Raw genomic sequence first — 21,562 nt, forward strand, 5'->3', positions numbered from 1 at the left:
CACAGCCCTCTTTTTGACTCGTGCAGTATGCAGGTCCTCAATGGAAGGCAGGTTGGTAGCCATTGTTTTTTCTGCAGTTCTAATTATCCTCTTAAGTCCGTGTCTGACTTGTTGGATTGCAGAACCAAACCAGACAGTTATGGAGGTGCAGATGAAAGACTCAATCATTCCTCTGCTATAATAATTACTCAATAATTTACCCTGCTTGTCACCAAGAAAATACCTAACTGTCTGTATATACGTATATATCTCTATATCTATGGATGAGCTAATCCCCATGATGTGATTTATGTGTCCCTCCACTTAACTCCTCCTCATCTTTTGCTCCGCCCCTTGAGTATTTAATCAGAAGTTCCTGTCAGACTGTTTGGCTTGTACATAGATCTCCTGTGGAAGAAAACAAGTAAATAAAACAGTGTTTGATTTACAACCTCTGTCTACATCTTTATTTGGGCCTGAAAATAAAGAAAAGAAAAACAAGCAACACTGCTACAAAGCGTTATTTGTGTTTCTTTCTTGCAATGAGAACAAGGACTCGCAGTCTCGATCTCGCACGATCCAGCCTCCCGCGAGAACCCGCTCAGACGACTGAAGAGGCTACCGAAAGGCACCACGTGCTCCACCCCGACAAAGAGATCTCGCCCAGCCCTGATGCGCATACGCGCGGAGAAAAAAAAGGGGCGTCGCTCTCCAGCTAAGACGGCGCCTGCGCACCTGGTTCTGGAGTGGTGGGGGTGTCTCGCTTTTCGGCGAAGCGGCCCTCCGGTGCGCTTGCGCAGAGGAAGCCTCGGCGAGTCGTGCGCAGTCGCAGTCGCGCATTGACTCGAGGAGCGGTTGGCGGCGGCCGTAGTTGGCGCGCGGTGGAAAGAAAGGCCGGAAACGCAAGCACGGGCGCCGCGTCCCCCTTCTTTCCGCTTCCCGCCCCGGTGGCCCCGGCGCTCCGTCGGCGTGGCAACCCTGTTCCCTCGCGCGCCTTTGCCGCTCCTTCGGCCGCGGATGCAGCGCCGCGAGGACCTCGCCGCCGCCGCCGCCCGCTTGGGCCGGGCGGCGGGCCCCGCAGGGGTAGCCCGACTCCAGTCGCCTCAGGCGGCGGCTTCCCCGCGACGGCCGGCCCGAGGCGGCGGTGGCGGCGGCGGGGGAGCGCGCGGGCCTCAGCCTCCGCCTCTCCTGCCGCCTTCGGCCACCAGCTCGGCCCCGCCGGCGCCCAGCGTGGCGCCCACCCCGCTGATGCCCGGCGCCGTCTCCGCGGCTAAGGCGGAGCCCGAGAACAAGTACCTGCCCGAGCTGATGGCCGAGAAGGACAGCCTGGACCCCTCCTTCACCCACGCCATGCAGCTCCTGCAAGCAGGTAAAGCGGAGCCTCGCGTGGCCGAACGGCGGCGCCAGGCTTCTCTCCCTCGGGGGAGGAGGCGCGGCTCCCGGCCGGGCCCCGATTGGGGTTGGGGTGGGAGGCCGAAGAGCGGCAGGAGTCTCCCCAGATCAGCCCTGGGTCCTCGCGAGGAAGCGGCCCCGGCTTCTTTCTTTCTTCCCCCCCCCCTTTTTTTTTTAGCTCGGCGTCTGTGGAGATTCTCCATCCTCCAGGTCGTGGGAGGAAAAAAAAGTTCCTTCGACTATATTGTGGATGGGTGGGCAATGATGGGCCCCTTTACGATTTGTGGACTTCAACTCCCAGAATTCCTGTGCCAGCATGGTTGGCTCAGGAATTCTGGGAAATGAAGTCCACCAGTCGTAAAGGGGCCATCATTGCCCACCCCTGGATCATAGGCTGTTTTTAAGTGCCTTTCTTCCCCTTAGAACAGGGGTCTTCAAACTTGGCCGCTTTAAGACTGGTGGACTTCAACTCCCAGAATTCTCCAGCCAGCAGGCTGGAGAATTCTGGGAGTTGAAGTCCACCAGTCTTAAAGCGGCCAAGTTTGAAGACCCCTGCCTTAGAAGGAAGCGGCTGACTCCTTTCGGAGAACATTTAAAATCTTAAGTTCGATCTGTTAACAATATTTCCCTGCTGATTGCCTCTCTCTTCAGTTGGAAACGGGGATCCGGGCTATCTCGAGGAGTCTTTCCCTTCCTGCATTTCCTTTGTGCTTTTTCCAGCATGTGATTTCTTCGGGAAGGAGGGGATTCCAGCGTCATCGCCAAGGGTTGGGGACAGGCGTGGTATCCACCCCCCAAACCCCCACCTTCTGGTCAGGTTATCTGAAAGTGGTGTAAGAGGGCAGATAAAGCGGAATCCTCCGCCTGTCCCTTTCCCTTTTCAGAAAGATTTAGCCCTGGGGCTGGCTTGAAAGCATGACAGATCATGCAAGGAGTTTTGCACCTCTTCTGACAATATTGCTTACTTGAAGCACCAGGGCCAATACAGATGTATTGGGTGAAGCTATAGTTGTGATATGCCAAGCAGATATTTTATCTGTTGTTTATATACATGGATTATTTTTCCTATAGGTAGGAAAAGTAGTTCTTTTTCACACATACCTACCACGAGGAAATATTAGAAACCTGTAAATGTGGTTTTAACATCAAAGATTCTTTTGTAGTCGGGAACAGCAATCAACAATTTAGGTTAAGTTAATTCTGGGTTGCTTTTTTTTCCTCCCCTCTGCTTGATGCCTGAGATTCTTATGAAAATGAGTATTTTAAATGATAAAGTTCTTGATTAAATCCATTTGCATTAATTGAGGAACATATAAACTTGTTGTGACTCACGGTTGCATACCCAAATTTAAGCTGCATGTTTTGCTCATCAAATGTTCAGGCTTCCAGCCTTCAAATGTAAGAAAGTATACTTGAACCAAACCTCTGTTTGTGTGTTACAATGTAAGTTTTTGTGGACTAGTTCACCAACAGATTTAACAAAGGTTTGGTATCAAAAAGTATCAAATTGTGTATAATGACAAATTCAGCACTTCTATACCTATAGTGATCACAGAAGATTTTAATGAGTATTTTTTTGCACTCAAAAAACAAATACATTCATTGGGGTAAAATATAATACCATAATGAATTGAGCACTGTAACCTTATAGTGCATCCAAGACTCCTTTTGTGGAAATAGGTTAATCCGGCTATTTTTCCAAGAAATCTTTACATCTGCTTCCAGTACCAGACACTGGCTTTAATCTCTTCCAAACTGCTTTGCTAAAACCCTCCCACCAAAATAGGATTGTACTGCAGATTTACTTAGGTGGTTTTGTAAATACAGGCAAATGAGTTGATGTAGATGAAGAATGTCTTTTGTTCCTTCGACTATAAAATAGAAGAGGGGGATGACTCCTTTTGGAGAATATTAAGATCTTAGTTGATCTGTTACAATATTTCCATGCTGATTGCCTCTCTTTCAGTTGGAAACGGGATCCAGGCATTCTCTTCCTGCATTTCCTTTGTGCTTTTCCAGCATGTAATTTCTTTTGGAGCAGTGCCATGGCACCATTTCTTTTTAGGAAAGATGTTTTTACCTGTTTTTTCCAGCACAGTCTGTAATAACAGTGGTATTATCTGTTCTGAGGAATTAGAATAGTAACCCAAACGATTGATTGGTGTAGAAAAGCTGATGCTAATTGTTTGTAAAACATTGATTTAAAAAGACAAAACTGAGAATCCCTTTGTTTTAGAGAAGATTTCAAAGGAGATCTTCTCCTGCAGAGACAGACAGCTTTGTAATCTGTTTCTATGCCATTGGTATGCATATCTGCATTAATCCTTGTTTCATGCTTCTGGAACCAGCCAGAGTGGAAATGGCAGTCTTTGTCTCACTAGCACCCCCTTCCCCATTTTAATAGGATCTAATCGCAACAGTGCAGCTGTTGTGTTTTCAGGATCTTCTTACATCAAGTGAATCTAACTGGCTGGAAATAAGTACTGTAGTCAGAACATAGAACAAAGAGCCAGGATTTGTTAGTTGCTTTGTTTTTCTTCTCTCAATAAGGTGAAAGTGTTCTTGCTCTGAGGGCCAAGCAAACTATCTTGAAATAAAATTTATTTTCTTTTCCAAACCAGTTGAAAGATCTGTAGTTTAATTTTGCTGGAAGGCACTGCTATTTATTCATTTTCAGTTTTGTATTACAGTATATTCTTACCCGTGAGAAGCATTTACATATCCTTTTAATACAGGGTTTATGGAGGAAATCCGTTACCTCACAGCACTAAATTCCATTTGCTGAAGGATAGATGGAAAACAATGTTTAGAAGAATTTATCCTAAATGATTGGTTTCTACAATTGACTTTTTGACAATTATTATCCCTTTTCTATCATTTGCTTGTTGTTCCCTATTATCTCTGGATTGCTAGACTATAGAATATAACAATGTCAGAATAATTCCCTTCTCTGAGTTTCATGTCCACTTTAAGGCTTGTTGCCTTTGACACATTTATTCCTTTCTGAAGAATTGGAAATAAGTGCTTACTTTTCTGAAACCAGAAAGCCTTCTTTATGTAAAAACATCAACTTTTCATTTTAATTTCATTTCATTTTATTAAATTTGTATACCGCCCTACTCCCAAAGGACTCAGGGCGATGAACAACCATAAAATAAAACATATAGATACAAAATTTAAAATAGAGATAAAACAAATTAAATAAATTTGGTTGAACCATTTTAAAACCCCAATAATTTAAAACCAAATTTAAAATTCCCATTTAAAAAGAGGAAAAGTTTAGGTCAGGCCAGCTTGATGAAATAGGAATGTCTTAAGCGCGCGACGGAAGGTACGCAGATCCGGAATCCTCCGTATCTCCGGGGGGAGCTCGTTCCAGATAGTAGGTGCCCCCACAGAGAAGGCTCTCCTCCTGGGGGCCGCCAGTCGACATTGTTTGGCCGACGGCACCCAGAGGAGCCCCTCTCTATGGGAGCATACTGGTCGGTGGGAGGCTATTGGTGGTAGCAGGCGGTCCCGCAAATAGCCAGGTCCTAAGCCATGGAGCGCTCTGAAGATGATAACCAAAACCTTGAAGCGCACTCGGAAGACCACCGGGAGCCAGTGCAGCTCGCGCAGGAGAGGCGCTCCCATCACCACCTGCGCGGCCGCACTCTGCGCCAGTTGGATGCTTAGGGAACTTTTTTTTTTTATTGTAAAAGTTTTACAATTACATTTTCACCCCATTTTCGCCCCCCTAACCCACCCCGAACTCCCCCAACCCCCCCTCCCTAACCCCCCCTAACCCTCCCCTCCCCCCGGACTTCCATAGAATATACCCCATCATTATCCCCTTTATATAAAAAACCTTGAGCTTTAAACCCCCCCAACCCCCATATCATTTTTCATCTTCACATAGTTCAAATATTTCTATCTTAATATAATATAATACTATCAATAAAAAGCTATTTGATACTTCCTAGTTTGATATTTGTTCTGCACATAATCTATCCACTTTTTCCATTCACATTCATAAGTCTCTTGTGAGCGGTCTTTTAAATATGCTGAAATCTTCGCCATCTCAGCGAAACTGGCCATCTTCAAAATCCATTCTTGAACGGTAGGCAAAGCTTCATTTTTCCAATATTTACCTATCAACAATCTCGCTGCTGTAATCATATACAAAATCAACTTTGTTTCGTCCACTGTAAAACCCTTAGCTATACCCAATAGAAACAATTGTGGAGAAAATTGAATTTTTTTCTTCAAAACATTCTGCATGACCCACCAAATTTTTATCCAAAAAGCCTTAACTTTCTTACAGGTCCACCAAATATGATAATATGTAGCATCTGTACAATCACACCTCCAACATTTTGGCTGAACATTAGGGTACATACACGACAATTTCTTAGGGTCTAGATGCCATCTATAAAACATTTTGTAAAAATTTTCCCTCAGGTTCTGCGACTGTGTAAATTTAACATTCTGAACCCAAATTTTTTCCCATGTTTCCAACATCACTGGTTCTTCAAAATTTTGTGCCCACTTAATCATACAGTCTTTAACTAATTCAGTTTCTGAGTCCCTTTCTAACAAAACATTATAAAGTCTTTTAATATGCATTGGACCTTTCTCTTTTATATGTCTAACCAGTTCTTCCTCATGCAACATAATACCAATTTTTTGGTCCTCTTTCCATCTCAATTGTAGTTGATTATATTGAAACCAAGTTAAGTTAATCCCTTCGTCCAACAGTGTCTGTAATGTCTTCAACTGCCATCTGCCCGCATCTGTAAAAAGAACCTCTTTGTATAAAAGATGCTTAGGGAACTTTTGATGCTTAGGGAAAGCAATACTTACAAGGACAAAGTTTTGAGGAATAAATGTGTCAAAGGCAACAAGCCTTAAAGTGGGGAGTTAAATTCTGCCAGTTAAATTCCATTTCCACCAATAATACCATGTTTCCCGGAAATAAGACCCTGTCTTATATTTTTTTGAACCCTGAAATAAAAGCTTGGCCTTATTGCCATGCGCTCAAAAGCCCGATTGGGTTTATTATCAGGGGATGCCTTATTTTGGGGGAAACAGGGTAGAGTGTCTTGCTGGCTAAGGACCCATGTATAGTTTTATCCTGTTTATTTGGTCACATCAAACAGGCTTTTCAACTCTTTATTTCTTTGTGACCCTACTTTTGGACTTTGCCCTCTCTTCGAATGCTTTCTGCCCAAATGTATCTATGTATGTAAGATCCACATCAAGAGAGGGCAGCTTATCCAGCCATTGGGCTGAATTGGTAAACATGTATGTCAGGAAATGGATGCTTCTCTTTCTTTTATCATACATTAACTACACAGTACTTCTTTTTGATAAATAGTTCCCAAAACTAGTTCCTGTATACCAGGGACAAGCAAAGCCCCATCCATGGGATGCAGGCAGCACACAAAATCGTAGACACTCCACTGGAGGTTTTTAGGAAGAGACTAGACCTGTGATAGCGAACCTATGGCATGCATGCCAGAGGTGGCATGCAGAGCCCTCTCTGTGGGCACGCATGTTGTCGCCCCAGCTCAGCCAACTGGTCATGGGTTTTCCGAGGTGCGCATGCATGCTGGCCAGCTGGTCATCTGGTTTCCAAGGCGCGCATGTATGCCGGACAGCTGGTCATTGGGTTTCTGAGGCGCGCATGTGCGCCAGCCAGCTGGTCATCTGGTTTCTGGCACTCTGGTTTGGGCACTTTGTGCCAAAAAGTTTCACCATCACTGGACTAGACAGTCATTTGTCTGAAATGGTATAGGTCAGTGATGGCTAGCCTTTTTGCCATTGCGTGCCAAAAGCGGAGGGAGCATGGGGGGGTCATGCGCATGCATGCCCACACCCATAATTCTATGTGCCCTGCCCCCCACGCATGCACGCTTGACCCCCTCTGCTCCCTCTGCTTTTGGCATGTGATGGCATGGTGGGCTCCAGAGCCTCTCTAGGAGCCTGGGGAGGACGAAAACGGCCGCCCCTACCCCCCAGAGACCCCCCCGGAGGCCGGAAATGGCCTGTTTGCCAACTTCTGGGTGGCCCAGAAGGCCCAAAAATCAGCTGGGCCAAGCTGGACTGAGCTGAGCTCGCGTGCCCACCAATATGGCTCTGCATGCCACAGGTTCACCATCACGGGATAGGTTCTCCTGCTTGAGCAGGTGGCTGGACTAGAAGACCTTGAAGGTCACTTCCAGATTCTATTCTATTCCTATTTTATTCTATTACCATGTCCTCCAGTTTGCGGAAAAACCTTTCTCCACGCAACCAGTTCCTGGTGTGCAAAAGGTTGGGGGCCGCTGCTGTATAGCACACTAATTTTAAAGCAGTTTCTGCTAATACTATTGGAGGGTTTTTAAAAGATTAATTGCTAGGTAATTTTTTTTCATGGGGAAACTGGGAGAGAGGAGAGACAGCTTTTCTGTTGCAGGCACGTTTACCAGGCTTCCACTTGCAGTTAGGGTTAAAAATAGCCCTATTACATCAACAAAGGCTATATTAAAGAATTGCTGATGGTTGAATACAGAAGGTTTTTTCTTTTCCAGCTGAATTGAGATGTGAAATTTGGAGGAAAAAATGGTAGCCTTGCTTATTTCTGAAGAAATAAGTGCTTATTTTTTATATACTTGGTGCTATTTATTTATTTCATTTATTCCTCAAAGGAACCCCTGTCTTTGAACTTGAGCCATTTTGGTGACTTTTTTAAAAGTTGCTTTTTCTTTAGGCATCAGAATGCAAAAATGTGAACAACATTTTTATTCTTATAGTGATTAGAAGCAAAAAAAAATCATTGTTTTCTTTGCTCAAGCTAACAAAATTCATTTAAAGCATTTAGCACTGAAAGGAATTCCTCCTCTTCACACTTTTTGAATCCCAGTATCCAGAAAAAAATAAAGCTCTGCAAAGGAGTCAAAAGGAAGCATTTAGTTGAAAAATATGGCTTTGAAACTCAACATGCTGTAGTGCATATTGAATATTACATATATTATATATAGTTATGCAAATTAAAATTGAATTCTTATAAATTCTTAATACATTTGTGGGGATATAACTCATTCAAATATGCATTAGAATTTAATATATGAGCTATGAGGTTTTGATCCAATCAAAATTCTTGTTGTCTTATTTATATAATGTAACCTTCCTTTGCCCTTCCCCTCTATTTTTCTGCCTTCCTGTCTCTCAGTTCATAGGTCGTTTTTTTCAGATTCCTTCTCGCTAGATAATTCTGGGTGGGTTTGTGTCTTGTATAATCTTGTATAACCTGCATAATCTTCCTGGAGCATGGGTAAATGGGCTATGAGAAAGGATGTTTTTATTACGACAGGCAGATTCTGAGGTTCTCTGTGGCCTAACTGGTGAAAACTATTTTGGCAGACTTCTGTCTAGCTGGATAAATTTTGCTTGTGTATAATTTTTATCTGCTCAACATTTTTCATCTCATATGCTTTTTTTCCTAAGCATTGTTGCTTTATTGTGATATGGTTTAAGCCGCTTTGAATGATGGGTAGGTGTTGGAAGAAATATACATACTTCAGCATATAAATCAATAAATATAGATTGAGGTTTATCTCCAATTTTAGTTTCCCTGAATATAATTACAATGATAGATAAATTGACAGCTTTCTTCAGAAACGTTGGACTTTAAGTTCTCTAAGGAGAACTTACCAAATAACAGCAAAAATCAATACAAATACTTTCATAAGCTGTCTCATGTCAAAGGATCAGGTTTACTATATAATTTATTTTTTATTCTTTTGAATCAAGGGGTTTTATGAGCCAAACTTTAGCAGGCTTTCAAAGCACAGTAACATAAATAAAAAAGTATTATTGCAAAACAAAATCCAAATTAAAAATCTTGCCAACACTCCCATGCTATCTCAAAAATATTGTATTTACTAAAAATCTGTGCAAAGCATTCAAAACAGGTGCTTGGAGTGCTAATCATTTAAAGCTTTTTCATTGTTTGCAATACTCAGAGCTACTTTGGAAGCTGCTCCTAACGGTCTCCATGTTTATGCGCACACAAAGCCATTTGTTTCACACAAATGCTAAGTGAATACACTTTTTTTGTATGCATGTAATCCCATTATATTTCTTTGAAATGATTCACAGTTGGCTATTAGGATTTGCTCAATCTAGCAAATAGTTTTTATTTCTTTCATTAGCACTGGTGTCTAGAAGTTCTTTTCTACTGGCTGCATGAATGCTTTACATGACAGCCATATATATTCTAGTGAATAGGACTTGAAATGTAACAATGAATGTTTTATTCTTTCAAACAACGAACAGAATATTGGACCTTTTTTAAAAAAAAATCTTGATTTTAAACATGAGTTTTTAGTAATAAATTGAAGATTGGATTAGGATTTTTTGTACTTGGCAAAACATGTCAGTGCAATATTTTCCTTATTTGGGTGTTTTTGTCAATCAATACTTCATCCATCAGGCATCAACAATAAACCTCATTCATTCATTCATTTCCTGCCTGTATTTTATAATAAGTAACTCAATTCAACATAGAATAGAATAGAATAGATAGAATAGAATTCTTTATTGGCCAAGTGTGATTGGACACACAAGGAATTTGTCTTTGGTGCACACGCTCTCAGTGTACATAAAAGAAAAGATACATTCGTCAAGGATCATAAGGCACAACACTTAATGATAGTCATAGGGTACAATAAGCAATCCAATCATACTAGGAAACAATATAAATTGTAAGAATACAAGCAAGAAAGTTACAGTCATGCAGACATAAGTGGGAGGAGATGGGTGATAGGAACAATGAGAAGATTAATAGTAATGCAAACTTATTGAATAACTTGACAGTGTTGAGGGAATTATTTGTTTAGCAGAGTGATGGCATTCGGGGGAAAAACTGTTCTTGTGTTTAGTTGTTAGTAGAACTGGATCAGCAGCTCCTTGGGCAGTTTGAGCTTCCTGAGTTGGCAGAGAAAGAACATTCTTTGTTGTGCTTTTTTGATGACGTTTTTGATGTTAGGTGTCCATTTTAGATCTTGAGATATGATAAGTAAAGGTAAAGGTTCCCCTCGCACATATGTGCTAGTCATTCCTGACTAGGGGGCGGTGCTCATCTCTGTTTCAAAGCTGAAGACGTCTCCATGGTCATGTGGCCGGCATGACTAAAGGCCAAAGGCGCACGGAACACTGTTATCTTCCCACCAAAGGTGGTCCCTATTTTTCTACTTTGCATTTTTTACATGCTTTCTAACTGCTAGGTTGGCAGAAGCTGGGACAAGTAACGGAGCTCACCCCGTTATGCGGCACTAAGGGTTCGAACCGCTGAATTGCTGACCTTTCGATTGGCAAGGTCAGTGTCCTAGCTACTGGGCCACCACGTCCCTTGCTGAGATATGATAGAACCTAGAAATCTGAAGGTCTCTACTTCAAATTTTCAAATATAGGTTCAACATGGTGAACCTATATAAAAGTCTTCCTCCTGTTTTGCCCACAACAATAAAAACCCCATCAGGGTCGTCACCCAGCTAGCTTTCATGCTTAAGGCAGAACTAGAACTCATGGTCTCCTGGCTTTTAGCCTGATTCCTTAACCACTAAATCAAATTAGCTCTCTGGTCTCTTGTTCCTTGTCTGTTTCTATGGTAAAACCAGCTTTAATATTGGTGATTTATCTTTCCATGTAGGATTTTAATGTGAAGATTTTGGAAGATCTTGAGCAAGATCTGTTTTGTTTGCAAATAATAATATTAAAGATTCCAACTACCAGTAAGAATGAGTCCTTACATTTAAAGAACACCTATCATTTCAGATCCATCATGGCAGCGCCTATTAGTAGGCATCCACTCACCTTCTGCCCGCCACATCCCTCACCTTGTTGTGTCACTGCCGCATCAGCAGCTCTCCCATTAAAGTAAATGGGACTCAACAGTGGGTTAGAGGAGCTGCTGCTCTGGGACAGAGATGACAGTTGCTGTTTAAAAATTATGATTTAAATCGAATTGATTTAAATCAAGCCTTTTTACTAGTGATTTCAATCGTGATTTCAATCGACTTGATTTCAATCAAATCCACCCTGCTACAAACATATCTATAAATCATCAGCAAGTTCATTAAGGGTTACTAGAAATAATATATTTATTACAGACAAAATCTAATAAACCCAGTTAATTTCCTTCCTTCATATTTATATCTTCTTTTTTATAAAACAAATCCCCAAGCCTCATCAACCAAATGCAATCAATAAAACTTTTTATAATAACATAGCTATTTGAAACTCAGTCAGATAAATATAAAACATAAGCAATAACTTACGTTCCATATAGTTCTGTATCATTAAAAGAAAATCTTAAAACATCAACCACTGTAATCAAAAAAAGATGAAAAATTGCCAAAAAATTAAACTTAACTAGAGAATAAAATCTTACAACATCTTCAAGTCATAGTAAAAAAGGATCCATTGATCTCAGAATTTCTATTTTTTTTCTTTGTTTCCATAGTTCTTAATTCTGTATACATTTTATAAAAGGAAGAACTGAAGTCATGGTTCTGCCATTATACGTGGGGTCTGGCAGTGGTGGGAAGTTCTTATGATGATTGTATTGAGCTCCTGAAGAGTAAATTCTGAAGCTGATCATGATTTCTTGATGGATAATTTCTACTGTGTTTTCCCGAAAATAAGACCCTGTCTTATATTTTTTTTGAACCCCGAAATAAGCGCTTGGCCTTATTTTCGGGGAGGTCTTATTATTTTGGGGCACATGGAGCTGCCTTATCTGATTTCCAGCTCTGTCTCCCTAACCCTAACCAGAGGAAATGGCGGGGACCGGCTGCGCATGCGTTTAAATATTTTCAGGGAGGGCTTATTTGGGGGGGGGGTCTATTTTAGTGTATGCGCTCAAAAGCCTGATTGGGCTTTATCAGAGCATGTCTTATTTTTGGGGAAACAGGGTATATGTTTGTACATTGGTTTTAACTCGTTTTTATCTCTTGTGGGACATCCAGAATCACTTACATGAGATGGGCAGCCATACAAATAGAAGTAATCATGTGCTCGACCCATGATATACGGGCTTATATGAAAATACAACAATAAGAGGGAGGTCTTGCAAACTCCTCTTTGCGCCAGCTTTTTCATAAGTCATGCATTTCATTTAGATAATAGAAGTCAACTGACCACTGGTTTGTCTTTTTTTTAGAAATTGACAAAATTCAAAAGGGTGAATCAAAGAAGGATGAAGAAGAGACCTATCTGGACTTGTTTTCTCATAAAAACATGAAATTGAAGGAACGAGTTCTTATACCGGTCAAGCAGTATCCTAAGGTGAGATTACCTTCACTTTAGGCTCACTTTCGGATTACAAAACTGTTAACAATTTTATTAGCATAAAACTCTCGGGAACCAGATATTTCTCAGATATGTTGGACCACCAATCTATATTTGCCACAATTGTAAAGGGAAAGTGGAGCCTTGATAGTACAGTGGTTTAATGCACCCTGTTATTAACACAGCTGCCTGCAATTTCTGCTGGTTCGAATCTTGCCAAGGCTCAAGGTTGACTCAGCCTTCCATCCTTTCTAAGGTAGATGAAATGAGGACCCAGTTTGTGGGGGCAATAAGCTGACTTTGTATAAAATATACAAAAGAATGAAGGCTATTGCTTAACGCATTGTAAGCCGCCCTGAGTCTCCGGAGAAGGGCGGCATATAAATCAAATTAAAAAAAAAAAAAAAAGCCTCAGAAATTCAGCATCCATTCCTGCAGTGGCCTGAATACATGACTGGTAGAATCCAGTAAGAACAAGTGTCTGAAAGGATGAAAAGAAGGGAGAATGGCAATCCAAAATACGTATAGGTTAGAAAAAAAGCAAATGGGTACCAAAATAATGGAGATGGAAGAAAATATGGGTAACCAGCAAAAATGATAAGGATAGTATGGACAATACGAGGCATGTAGCTTTTCAATATGTAATTCACAAACAAATGCTGCCGTTACTGGTGGTCTAATTGTGATCTGAACCTGAATTTGGTTCTATTCTTTTATGTCTTAATATAGGTTTGGTAGGGAAAATAAATAATGCAGCAGATAGTAATTTGGAAGGTAATTTAATAAGTAAAGAGCAGCGGTGGCACAGTGGTTAGAATGCAGTACTGCAGGCTACTTCTGCTGACTGCCGGCTGCCAACAATTCGGCAGTTCGATTCTCACTGTCTCAAGGTTTACCTTCCAAGGTCAGTAAAATGAGGATCCAGACTGTTGGGGGCACTATGCTGAGTCTGTAAACCGCTTAGAGAGGGCTATAAAGCACTGTGAAGTGGTACTATTGCTATTGCTGAATGATGTGCTCAGAATTGAAGCAGAATTCTCGTATGATGTAATAGCAATAGCACTTAGACTTATATACCGCTTCACAGTGCTTTACAGCTCTCTCTAAGCGGTTTACAGAGTCAGCCTATTGCCCCCAACAATCTGGGTCCTCATTTTACCCACCTCGGAAGGACGGAAGGCTGAGTCAAACTTGAGCTTGGTGAGATTTGAACAGCCAAATTGCAGTCAATCAGCAATCACCTGTTGTACTGCACTCAAACCACTGTGCCACCGAGGCTCTTTAATAATGAAATTACTCTGCAGAATTTATTGCATTCAGTTTTGGTCGCCATGATGTAAAAAAGATGTGGAGACTCTAGAAAGAGTGCAGAGAAGAGCAACAAAGATGATTAGGGGACTGAAGGCTAAAACATATGAGGAACGGTTGCAGGAACTGGGTATGTCTAGTTTGATGAAGAGAAGGACTAGGGGAAACATAGCAGTGTTCTAATATCTCAGGGGCTGCCACAAAGAAGAGGGAGTCAAGCTATTCTCCAAAGCACCTGAGGGCAGGACAAGAAGCAACGGGTGGAAACTAATCAAGGAGAGAAGCAACTTAGAACTAAGGAGAAATTTCCTGACAGAACAATTAATAAGTGAAACAACTTGCCTGTAGAAGTTGTGAATGCCCCAACACTGGAAATTTTTAAGAAGTTGTTGGATAACCATTGGTCTGTCTGAATTGTCTTGTTGCTTTCCAGTCTATACCAAAATTCAGAATGTTTGTTTTCCTTTTTGGTTGGAATATTGAAGTCAGCACAGTTGCTATTTAAATAATAAAGTTGTGCTGCCCACTGTCAAGTCAATTGAGGAAAGTTATTTTTTCTTTTAGTTCAATTTTGTTGGAAAGATACTGGGCCCCCAAGGCAACACCATCAAGCGATTACAAGAGGAAACTGGAGCGAAGATTTCTGTCCTAGGGAAGGGATCAATGAGAGACAAGGCAAAGGTAGGACTCTCTGGACAAAATTTGTACTTTGAGCATCTACTGCAGCATTTACTATATGTCACTTTTTGTTACCAGCAGATTGACACTGTATCTGAAGACTAAAGATATTTTCTGATTTTAAATGAACTTTCTTGAGAGGGTTCTACTCTCAGCACCCAGACTTTGCAATCTGACTAAGCTCTGAACTGATGTTCATTCCTCAGTGGCTTTCCTGGATTCAAACCTCATTAAAAGATTTTTCTCTCTGCACATTTCATGATGCAGGGTCTACAAATGGATTAGCGGATTATAAAATGCTTGTTTGGATAAATAATTTCTGAATTTTTGTCTCCACAGAAATTGAGAAAATGGGTTATAATTTCAAGATGGTTGCCTCCAAATTTAAAAATCCTCAGGCAGCCCCAATATTTTGCAGTACTACAAATGATCTGGGCAATAATCCTATTCAGGTTTTTACTACCAATGGACATGAAACACATGAAGTTGCCAGTAGGAATATGGAAGGACTAACTTCACCCCCTCACCTACCTCCCCCACCCCCAAAATATGTAATTAGTATCAGTCTGAAGTAGGATCTTATCCTTGCAGAAGGCATCCAAATTAATTAGGATTCCTATCTCAATGAATTCTCTGCTCTGACTGCCAGCTTGCAGTTATCAAGAGTGTGGCCAGCAGGCATATCAGTGTTACAGAAATGAGAAGAAGTAAAAGATTCAAGGATTATCATGATCCTTCTAGCTGCACTGTACTTAATCTTCAAGGATCTCTACTGTCTTCAAGTAGCCTTACATAGAGAAAATAATGATGACCAAATTCTGTCTTTCATTTTAAGAGGTAGAACAGTCCTAATTCTTAATTCCTTCAAAGTAGCATAAGTTTTTAACTTGTGCTTGATAGATAAACATTAAGAAAAGCTTCTAGGAAAGGAGAACAAAACTTAGCTGTAATCAGATGTTAAGAAATAGTGTGTGGTTAAGAATGGTTTGCTGTCTATTTTAAAATCCTAATTATAATTTATTTTTGTTTTCAGGAGGAAGAATTGCGCAAAGGAGGCGATCCAAAGTATGCTCACTTAAATATGGATCTGCATGTTTTCATTGAGGTCTTTGGCCCTCCTTGTGAGGCTTATGCTCTTATGGCCCATGCTATGGAAGAAGTCAAGAAGTTCCTTGTTCCGGTATGTAACAGTTACCCCCCCCCTCCAAATGTGCATAAAAGGCATACAGGTATATATGACCACAATGGGCTTATGACACCACTTCCTATTCTATTATTGAGTCAACACAATCATTTAAGCAAAACATCACCTGACTATGACTGGCAATTTTACTTTTGTGTTCTCCATTAATTTTGCTTGTGATTGAAAGCACCAGACCAAAAACTGGGATGCCGTGAGTTTAGTCCTGCCTTCGGCAGCTGGGTTACTTTGAGCCAATCCCTGTCTCAGTTCTTGGAAGAAGACAATGGCAAACCATTTCCAAAAATTTTGCCAAGAAAAATCACTAGGACTTAAGACTGCCTGCTTGTTGACTGGGCCTAGCCATTGTTTGATAGACTAACACCCCTTTCCTAAGAACTTCCTTGATCACCAGTACTTAAGAAAATGAGGATTTCGCATTGTATGCCCATAAAGGCTGCACCAAGAGACCAGATCTTTTTGAGGATGCTGATTGTTTATATTTATATGCCATCTAACTCACAATTGAGTGGCTCTGGGTGCTAACAGTATCATGAAAACAATATAGGCTATTGTAAGTTAGAAACATTAAAATATTAAGCATTAAAATTAGAAACATTAACAATAAATTAAATAGTATCAATGAACAAAATGACTATATTTTAATCTTTCTCTCTAAAGTAACATCATGAATCTCTTCTTCCTATAACTTATCCTATCTAATAATCAAATCTTGTATGTTCATTGCTTTCATTTTTATATAACTAGTCCATAAGGAGTTTCCAGTCATCAAAATAAATGTATATTGTCTGTTTCTTATCAAGGCCAGCTTGTCCTTCTCAGCAAGTTCTGTCAATTTCTCCGACCATTACTCCACAGTGCATAGTGCAGAATCTTTTCATCTTTCTTAAATTTCCATATCCTTTATTCTTGCAAATCCGTCTTCCATTTCTTTTTTTTAAGTATTTAAACTATTAGCAACCATTGCAGTCACTTTCTTACCAAGTTCTTCTGCAATAAATTTTGTGAAATGCTCTAATCTGTAATTGTTCTAGTGAACCTGTTTTACCATACACCAATCTTGCAGTTTTTCTTGTTGATGCCATTATGAGAAAGTTAAAGTACATCATTGTGGTGGAATGTAGTCTGGAATCCTAGGAGGGAGGGGCTCTTTTACAGAGGACATAGAGGCAACAGAGCTTGGAAATTCTAATAGGGAGGAACAGGGTTAAGATGGCCCTTCCCTGTCAGTTCTGTTAACAGTTAGCTATAGTTATTTAGCTAATAGTTTAATCTGGCAAGATTCTATCTATAAGTAAACAATAAACTACTCAGAAGTAACTCCACATATTGTTCTTGGGGCCTGACACTCCTTTGCTAGAATGAAAATAAAAAGCAAGCTTCTCGTTTTCTGGTTTGCTTTTCTCTCCCTTTAACACTTTAGTCCCAATTACCCTATGTAGTTACTGTCACTCAGTCTGGCTTGTATTACCAGTATCTTATTTTGTAAAATCCAGCAATTGTTTACTCTCCTTAAAATTAATATAAGCAAACAATTGTACTTACAACTGCTGTAAAGAATATTGAAAGCCATTTTTTATATCTTTTTATATCTTTTTATATATTTTTCTTACTTCACTTAGAGCCTTGTGTGTTGTTTTTCTCTTGTTTTCTCTATTCTAATTTAGTTTTTATTATTACTTTAGTACTTTTAATAAAAATTAGGAAATTAGGGAAACTGTAAAAACTAAAATTATCAACTCTGTTTTCAACTATGGAAAACTTCATAGAGTTGAGACAATTGGACACTGGAATAAAGAATCGCTTGAGACTGGTTGTCTTTTTGTGTTTGTGTATTAAACACAATACATGTGAGTTATATGGCTTCCCATCTCACCATAGTGACTCAGCTTACAGCAGATTGCTTGAAGCAATTTATGCACCCCTACATGGAAGAGTTAAAAGTAAACAGCAGAGACAGAAATGAAAGAAACAACTTAACTTTACTGGTAGACATTTGTTCTTGTCTAAAAACTTTGCCTTGTCTCCAGTAAGTAGAAATAATGTGTTTGAAGTAATACAAGTTGTGAAAGCATCGAATGGATAGCAAACATAGAAATTCTGAAGAGACAAAGAATGTTTGCAAAAACATGACATGCTCCTGTTTTGCAAACAGAATCTGCTGCTGATTGCACAAAAATGGTCTTTCAAATTAAAATACTCTGTATAGAACAGAAATTAATTCTCATTGTTTCTATATAGGATATGATGGATGATATCTGCCAGGAACAATTTTTGGAATTGTCCTATCTCAATGGGGTGCCAGAGCCAACTCGTGGTCGGGGGATCTCTGTCCGTGGAAGGGGAGCAGTTCCCCCACCCCCACCTGTTCCTAGGTAATGAACATATTAATGGATAATTAACTTGAAATGATTAAGCATTAATATTAGACTTAAGTTTGAGAAAATGAACAAATGCCATTAAATAAAAGAGTGGGTTTTTTAGTATATTTGGGAGAGTTACATCTGTGGTATGATGCAGTCCTGTTAAAAAAGTGAGAAACAATATAAAAGTTCAGTTCCCTTTAGACAGCAAATTTGGAATGTTGGTTTAATAAAGTATATTTAACTTGCTCTGGAACTTCATCTATAAATACAGGAGAGTGCCGTTATTTTTCCAACTGACTTCTTGCCATTCTTGTCTCTTTATTGTGGATCAGTTTTCATTATATCCACCCACATAGTTGTACTAATATATTTTGCAGTGAGCAAGGATGATTTTTGTCTAAAATGTCTTCAGTGTCACCTACCTACTGTGTTTCCCTGAAAATAAGACCGGGTCTTATTTTCTTTGGACCCCTGAAAAACAGCTAGGGCTTCTTTTCGGGGAGGTCTCTTTTTTTTTTTTTTTTTTTTGAAGTGCAGGAGGCAGCGGGTGCAGTCACCTGATGGCGATTTAAACACGTGCTTCCCACCATCTTGCCTGCCTTTTCGTCCTTTTCCCAAGCAGCAGCAGCTGGGCAAGGGGGGAGCCGATTCCGATAGGCCGCATGGCTTTCTGCCTCATCGTAGCAGCAGCCTGAGCAACATCTGAGCTCCAGGCCTGGCAGAGTGCAATCTGTGCTCGCTGCCTGCTCCATAGCCACAAGGTGAGCTGTGGAAGAGAGGAGCCCTTGGTTGCAAGGTTGCCTGGTGCCGTGGGCAGGGCTAGGGCTGGCAAGAGTGTGCCAGAAACATCTCCAGACGCCCAGAGAGACAACTCCCAGCCCTCGCTGGATCAGCTGATCGGCTGCAGTTAAGGGGTGGAGCAGCCATGAGGTGACCGGGGAGGGAAGAGCTGCCTCCTGTGCTGGCCATGGCCACCCCTTTCACTAGGGCTTATTTTTGGGGTAGGGCGTATGCGTACATTAGTCCCACCCCAAAAAAATTGGGCTGGGCCTTACTTTTTGAATAGGTCGTATTTTCAGGGAAACACTGTAGTTTCCAAATTGAATTGAGATGGGCATATCTTTCACTATTTCGGGGATAGATTTAAGTGTTTTGTACAGCTGGCTTTTAAACAGGGTGGATAAAAATCAATGATTTTTTTAAAAAAAATCAAAAAAATCCAGATTTTTTTTATTTAAATCGGATTTATTTTAATAAAAAACTTTTGGCGTAAAAATCTATTGTAAGATAGTTTTCTATTTAAGATAAATAATTTAGTTTATTCAGCATGAAATGGAGCTTTGTTATGTAACAGGCTGTATATTCTGCAACACTGGGACTATCGGTGAGTCAACAGTGGGTCAAAGGAGTAGCAGTTGCTCTTTAAAAATTATGATTTAAATCGAGTTGATTTAAATCAAGCCTTTTTACTAGTGATTTAAATCATGATTTAAATTGTGATTTAAATCAACTCAATTTAAATCAAATACACCCTGCTTTTAAACATTTTTAAATAGCAATATTCCTTTAGTTCAGTTTCCCAACTCTAGCCATTTCCAGGTGAAGTGACACACTAGCTGTAGAATTCTGGGCTCAAGAGCCCAGAATGCTACAACCAATGTGTCCATTCACACTTCTGGGAGTTGAAGTCCACATATATGGAAATTGCCATGATTAAGAAACACTGCTTTCTAACTTTCACCGTCCTATACACTTTTTAATCTGCCTCATGTAAGGATACAAGCAACAACGTTACAGTCATGCAATCATAAGTGGGAGGAGATGGGTGGTGGGAACGATGAGAAGATTAATAGTAGTGCAGACTTAGTGAATAGTTTGACAGTGTTGAGGGAATTATTTGTTTAGCAGAGTGACGGCATTCGGGAAAAAACTGTCCTTGTGTTTAGTTGTTCTGGTGTGCAGTGCTGTATAGCGTCGTTTTGAGGGTAGGAGTTGAAACAATTTATGTCCAGGATGTGAGGGGTCTGTAAATATTTTCACAGCCCTCTTTTTGACTTGTGCAGTATGCAGGTCCTCAATGGAAGGCAGGTTGGTAGTCATTGTTTTTTCTGCAGTTCTAATTGTCCTCTGAAGTCTGTCTTGTTGGGTTGCAGAACCAAACCAGACAGTTATAGAGTCCAGAAGACAGACTCAATAATTCCTCTGGATCAGCAGCTCCTTGGGCTGTTTGAGCTTCCTGAGTTGGCGCAGAAAGAACATTTTTGATGACTTTTTGATGTTAGGTGTCCATTTTAGGTCTTGAGATATGATAGAACCTAGAAATTTGAAGGTCTCTACTGTTGATACTGTGTTGCCTAGTATTGTAAGAGGTGGTAGTATGGGAGGGTTTCTCCTAAAATCTACCACCATTTCTACGGTTTTGAGTATGTTCAGTTCCAGATTGTTCTGGTCGCACCACGAGGCTAGTTGTTCAACCTCCTGTCTGTATGCAGATTCATCATTGTCTCGAATGAGACCAATCACTGTTATACCATCTTTAAATTTCAGTAGATTAACAGATGGATCGTTTGAGATGCAGTCATTGGTATATAGAGAAAAGAGAAGTGGGGAGAGCACACAGCCTTGGGGGGGCCCTGTGCTAATTGTACAGGTATCTGATATGATTTCCTTAGCTTCACCTTCTGCTTCCTGTTTGTTAGGAAGCTTATGATCCACTTACAAGTGTGTTTAGACTGGGTTTACAATATGGGCATTTCTTTCTCTGCTTTGTGAAGATAAATCATTTTTATCTTAGGTAGTTTTCCTGAGTAGCAACAGATCAGACTTCTTATACAGACCACCTGTATCTCTTTTTTTCTGCCTTTTCTGAACAGAGGACGCGGTGTGGGTCCTCCGCCTCCTCCTCCCCGTGGAGCCCTTGTACGGGGTGCCCCAGTGAGGGGCGCAATTGCAAGAGGAGCAGCTGTGACCCGTGGAGTCCCCCCTCTCCCAGCAGTGAGAGGGGCCCCTGCCTCAAGAGCTCGTGCAGCCGGCATTCAAAGAATACCACTCCCCCCTCCGCCTGCACCAGAGACCTACGAAGATTATGTAAGAAATATTGAACATTGCACACTTGATGGTTTGAGAGCATCTCGGAAAAATGGGACCCCTAATCGTTTTGGATTGCATTTTGGAGAGCATGTTGTAAATCAGAAATAGTTGCTAGAAAGAAATAGCTGTTAGGAAATAGTTACAACTATACCGTACAACTATAATTTTAACCCCAACCTTGAACTATCTTCATGATCAGTTCTGGATGATTTGCTTAAAAAAAAAAAAAGAATTC

At 40.6% G+C, this 21,562-nt stretch overlaps 1 protein-coding gene across 5 annotated transcripts in view; it reads left to right on the plus strand.

The window, feature by feature from the left end:
• The first annotated feature begins 810 nt into the window (after positions 1–810).
• The window catches only part of KHDRBS1 (KH RNA binding domain containing, signal transduction associated 1), a 34,339-nt gene continuing 13,587 nt past the window's right edge, over positions 811–21,562 (plus strand). For all 5 annotated transcript variants that reach the window (XR_011600780.1, XR_011600782.1, XR_011600781.1 and 2 more), the window contains exons 1-6: positions 811–1,348; positions 12,557–12,681; positions 14,557–14,673; positions 15,704–15,850; positions 18,113–18,246; positions 21,111–21,324. Coding sequence is in view for 1 of the 5 variants with exons in the window: in XM_070950177.1 (XP_070806278.1) it covers positions 997–1,348; positions 12,557–12,681; positions 14,557–14,673; positions 15,704–15,850; positions 18,113–18,246; positions 21,111–21,324 (1,089 nt within the window). In the remaining 4 variants the exon portion in view is untranslated. The remainder of the gene's footprint in view (positions 1,349–12,556; positions 12,682–14,556; positions 14,674–15,703; positions 15,851–18,112; positions 18,247–21,110; positions 21,325–21,562) is intronic.

The sequence above is a fragment of the Pituophis catenifer genome, unplaced genomic scaffold, assembly GCF_029215685.1.
Source record: "Pituophis catenifer annectens isolate HBS135680 unplaced genomic scaffold, rPitCat1.0.hap2 SCAF_9, whole genome shotgun sequence".
Classification (NCBI taxonomy): Eukaryota; Metazoa; Chordata; class Lepidosauria; order Squamata; family Colubridae; genus Pituophis; species Pituophis catenifer.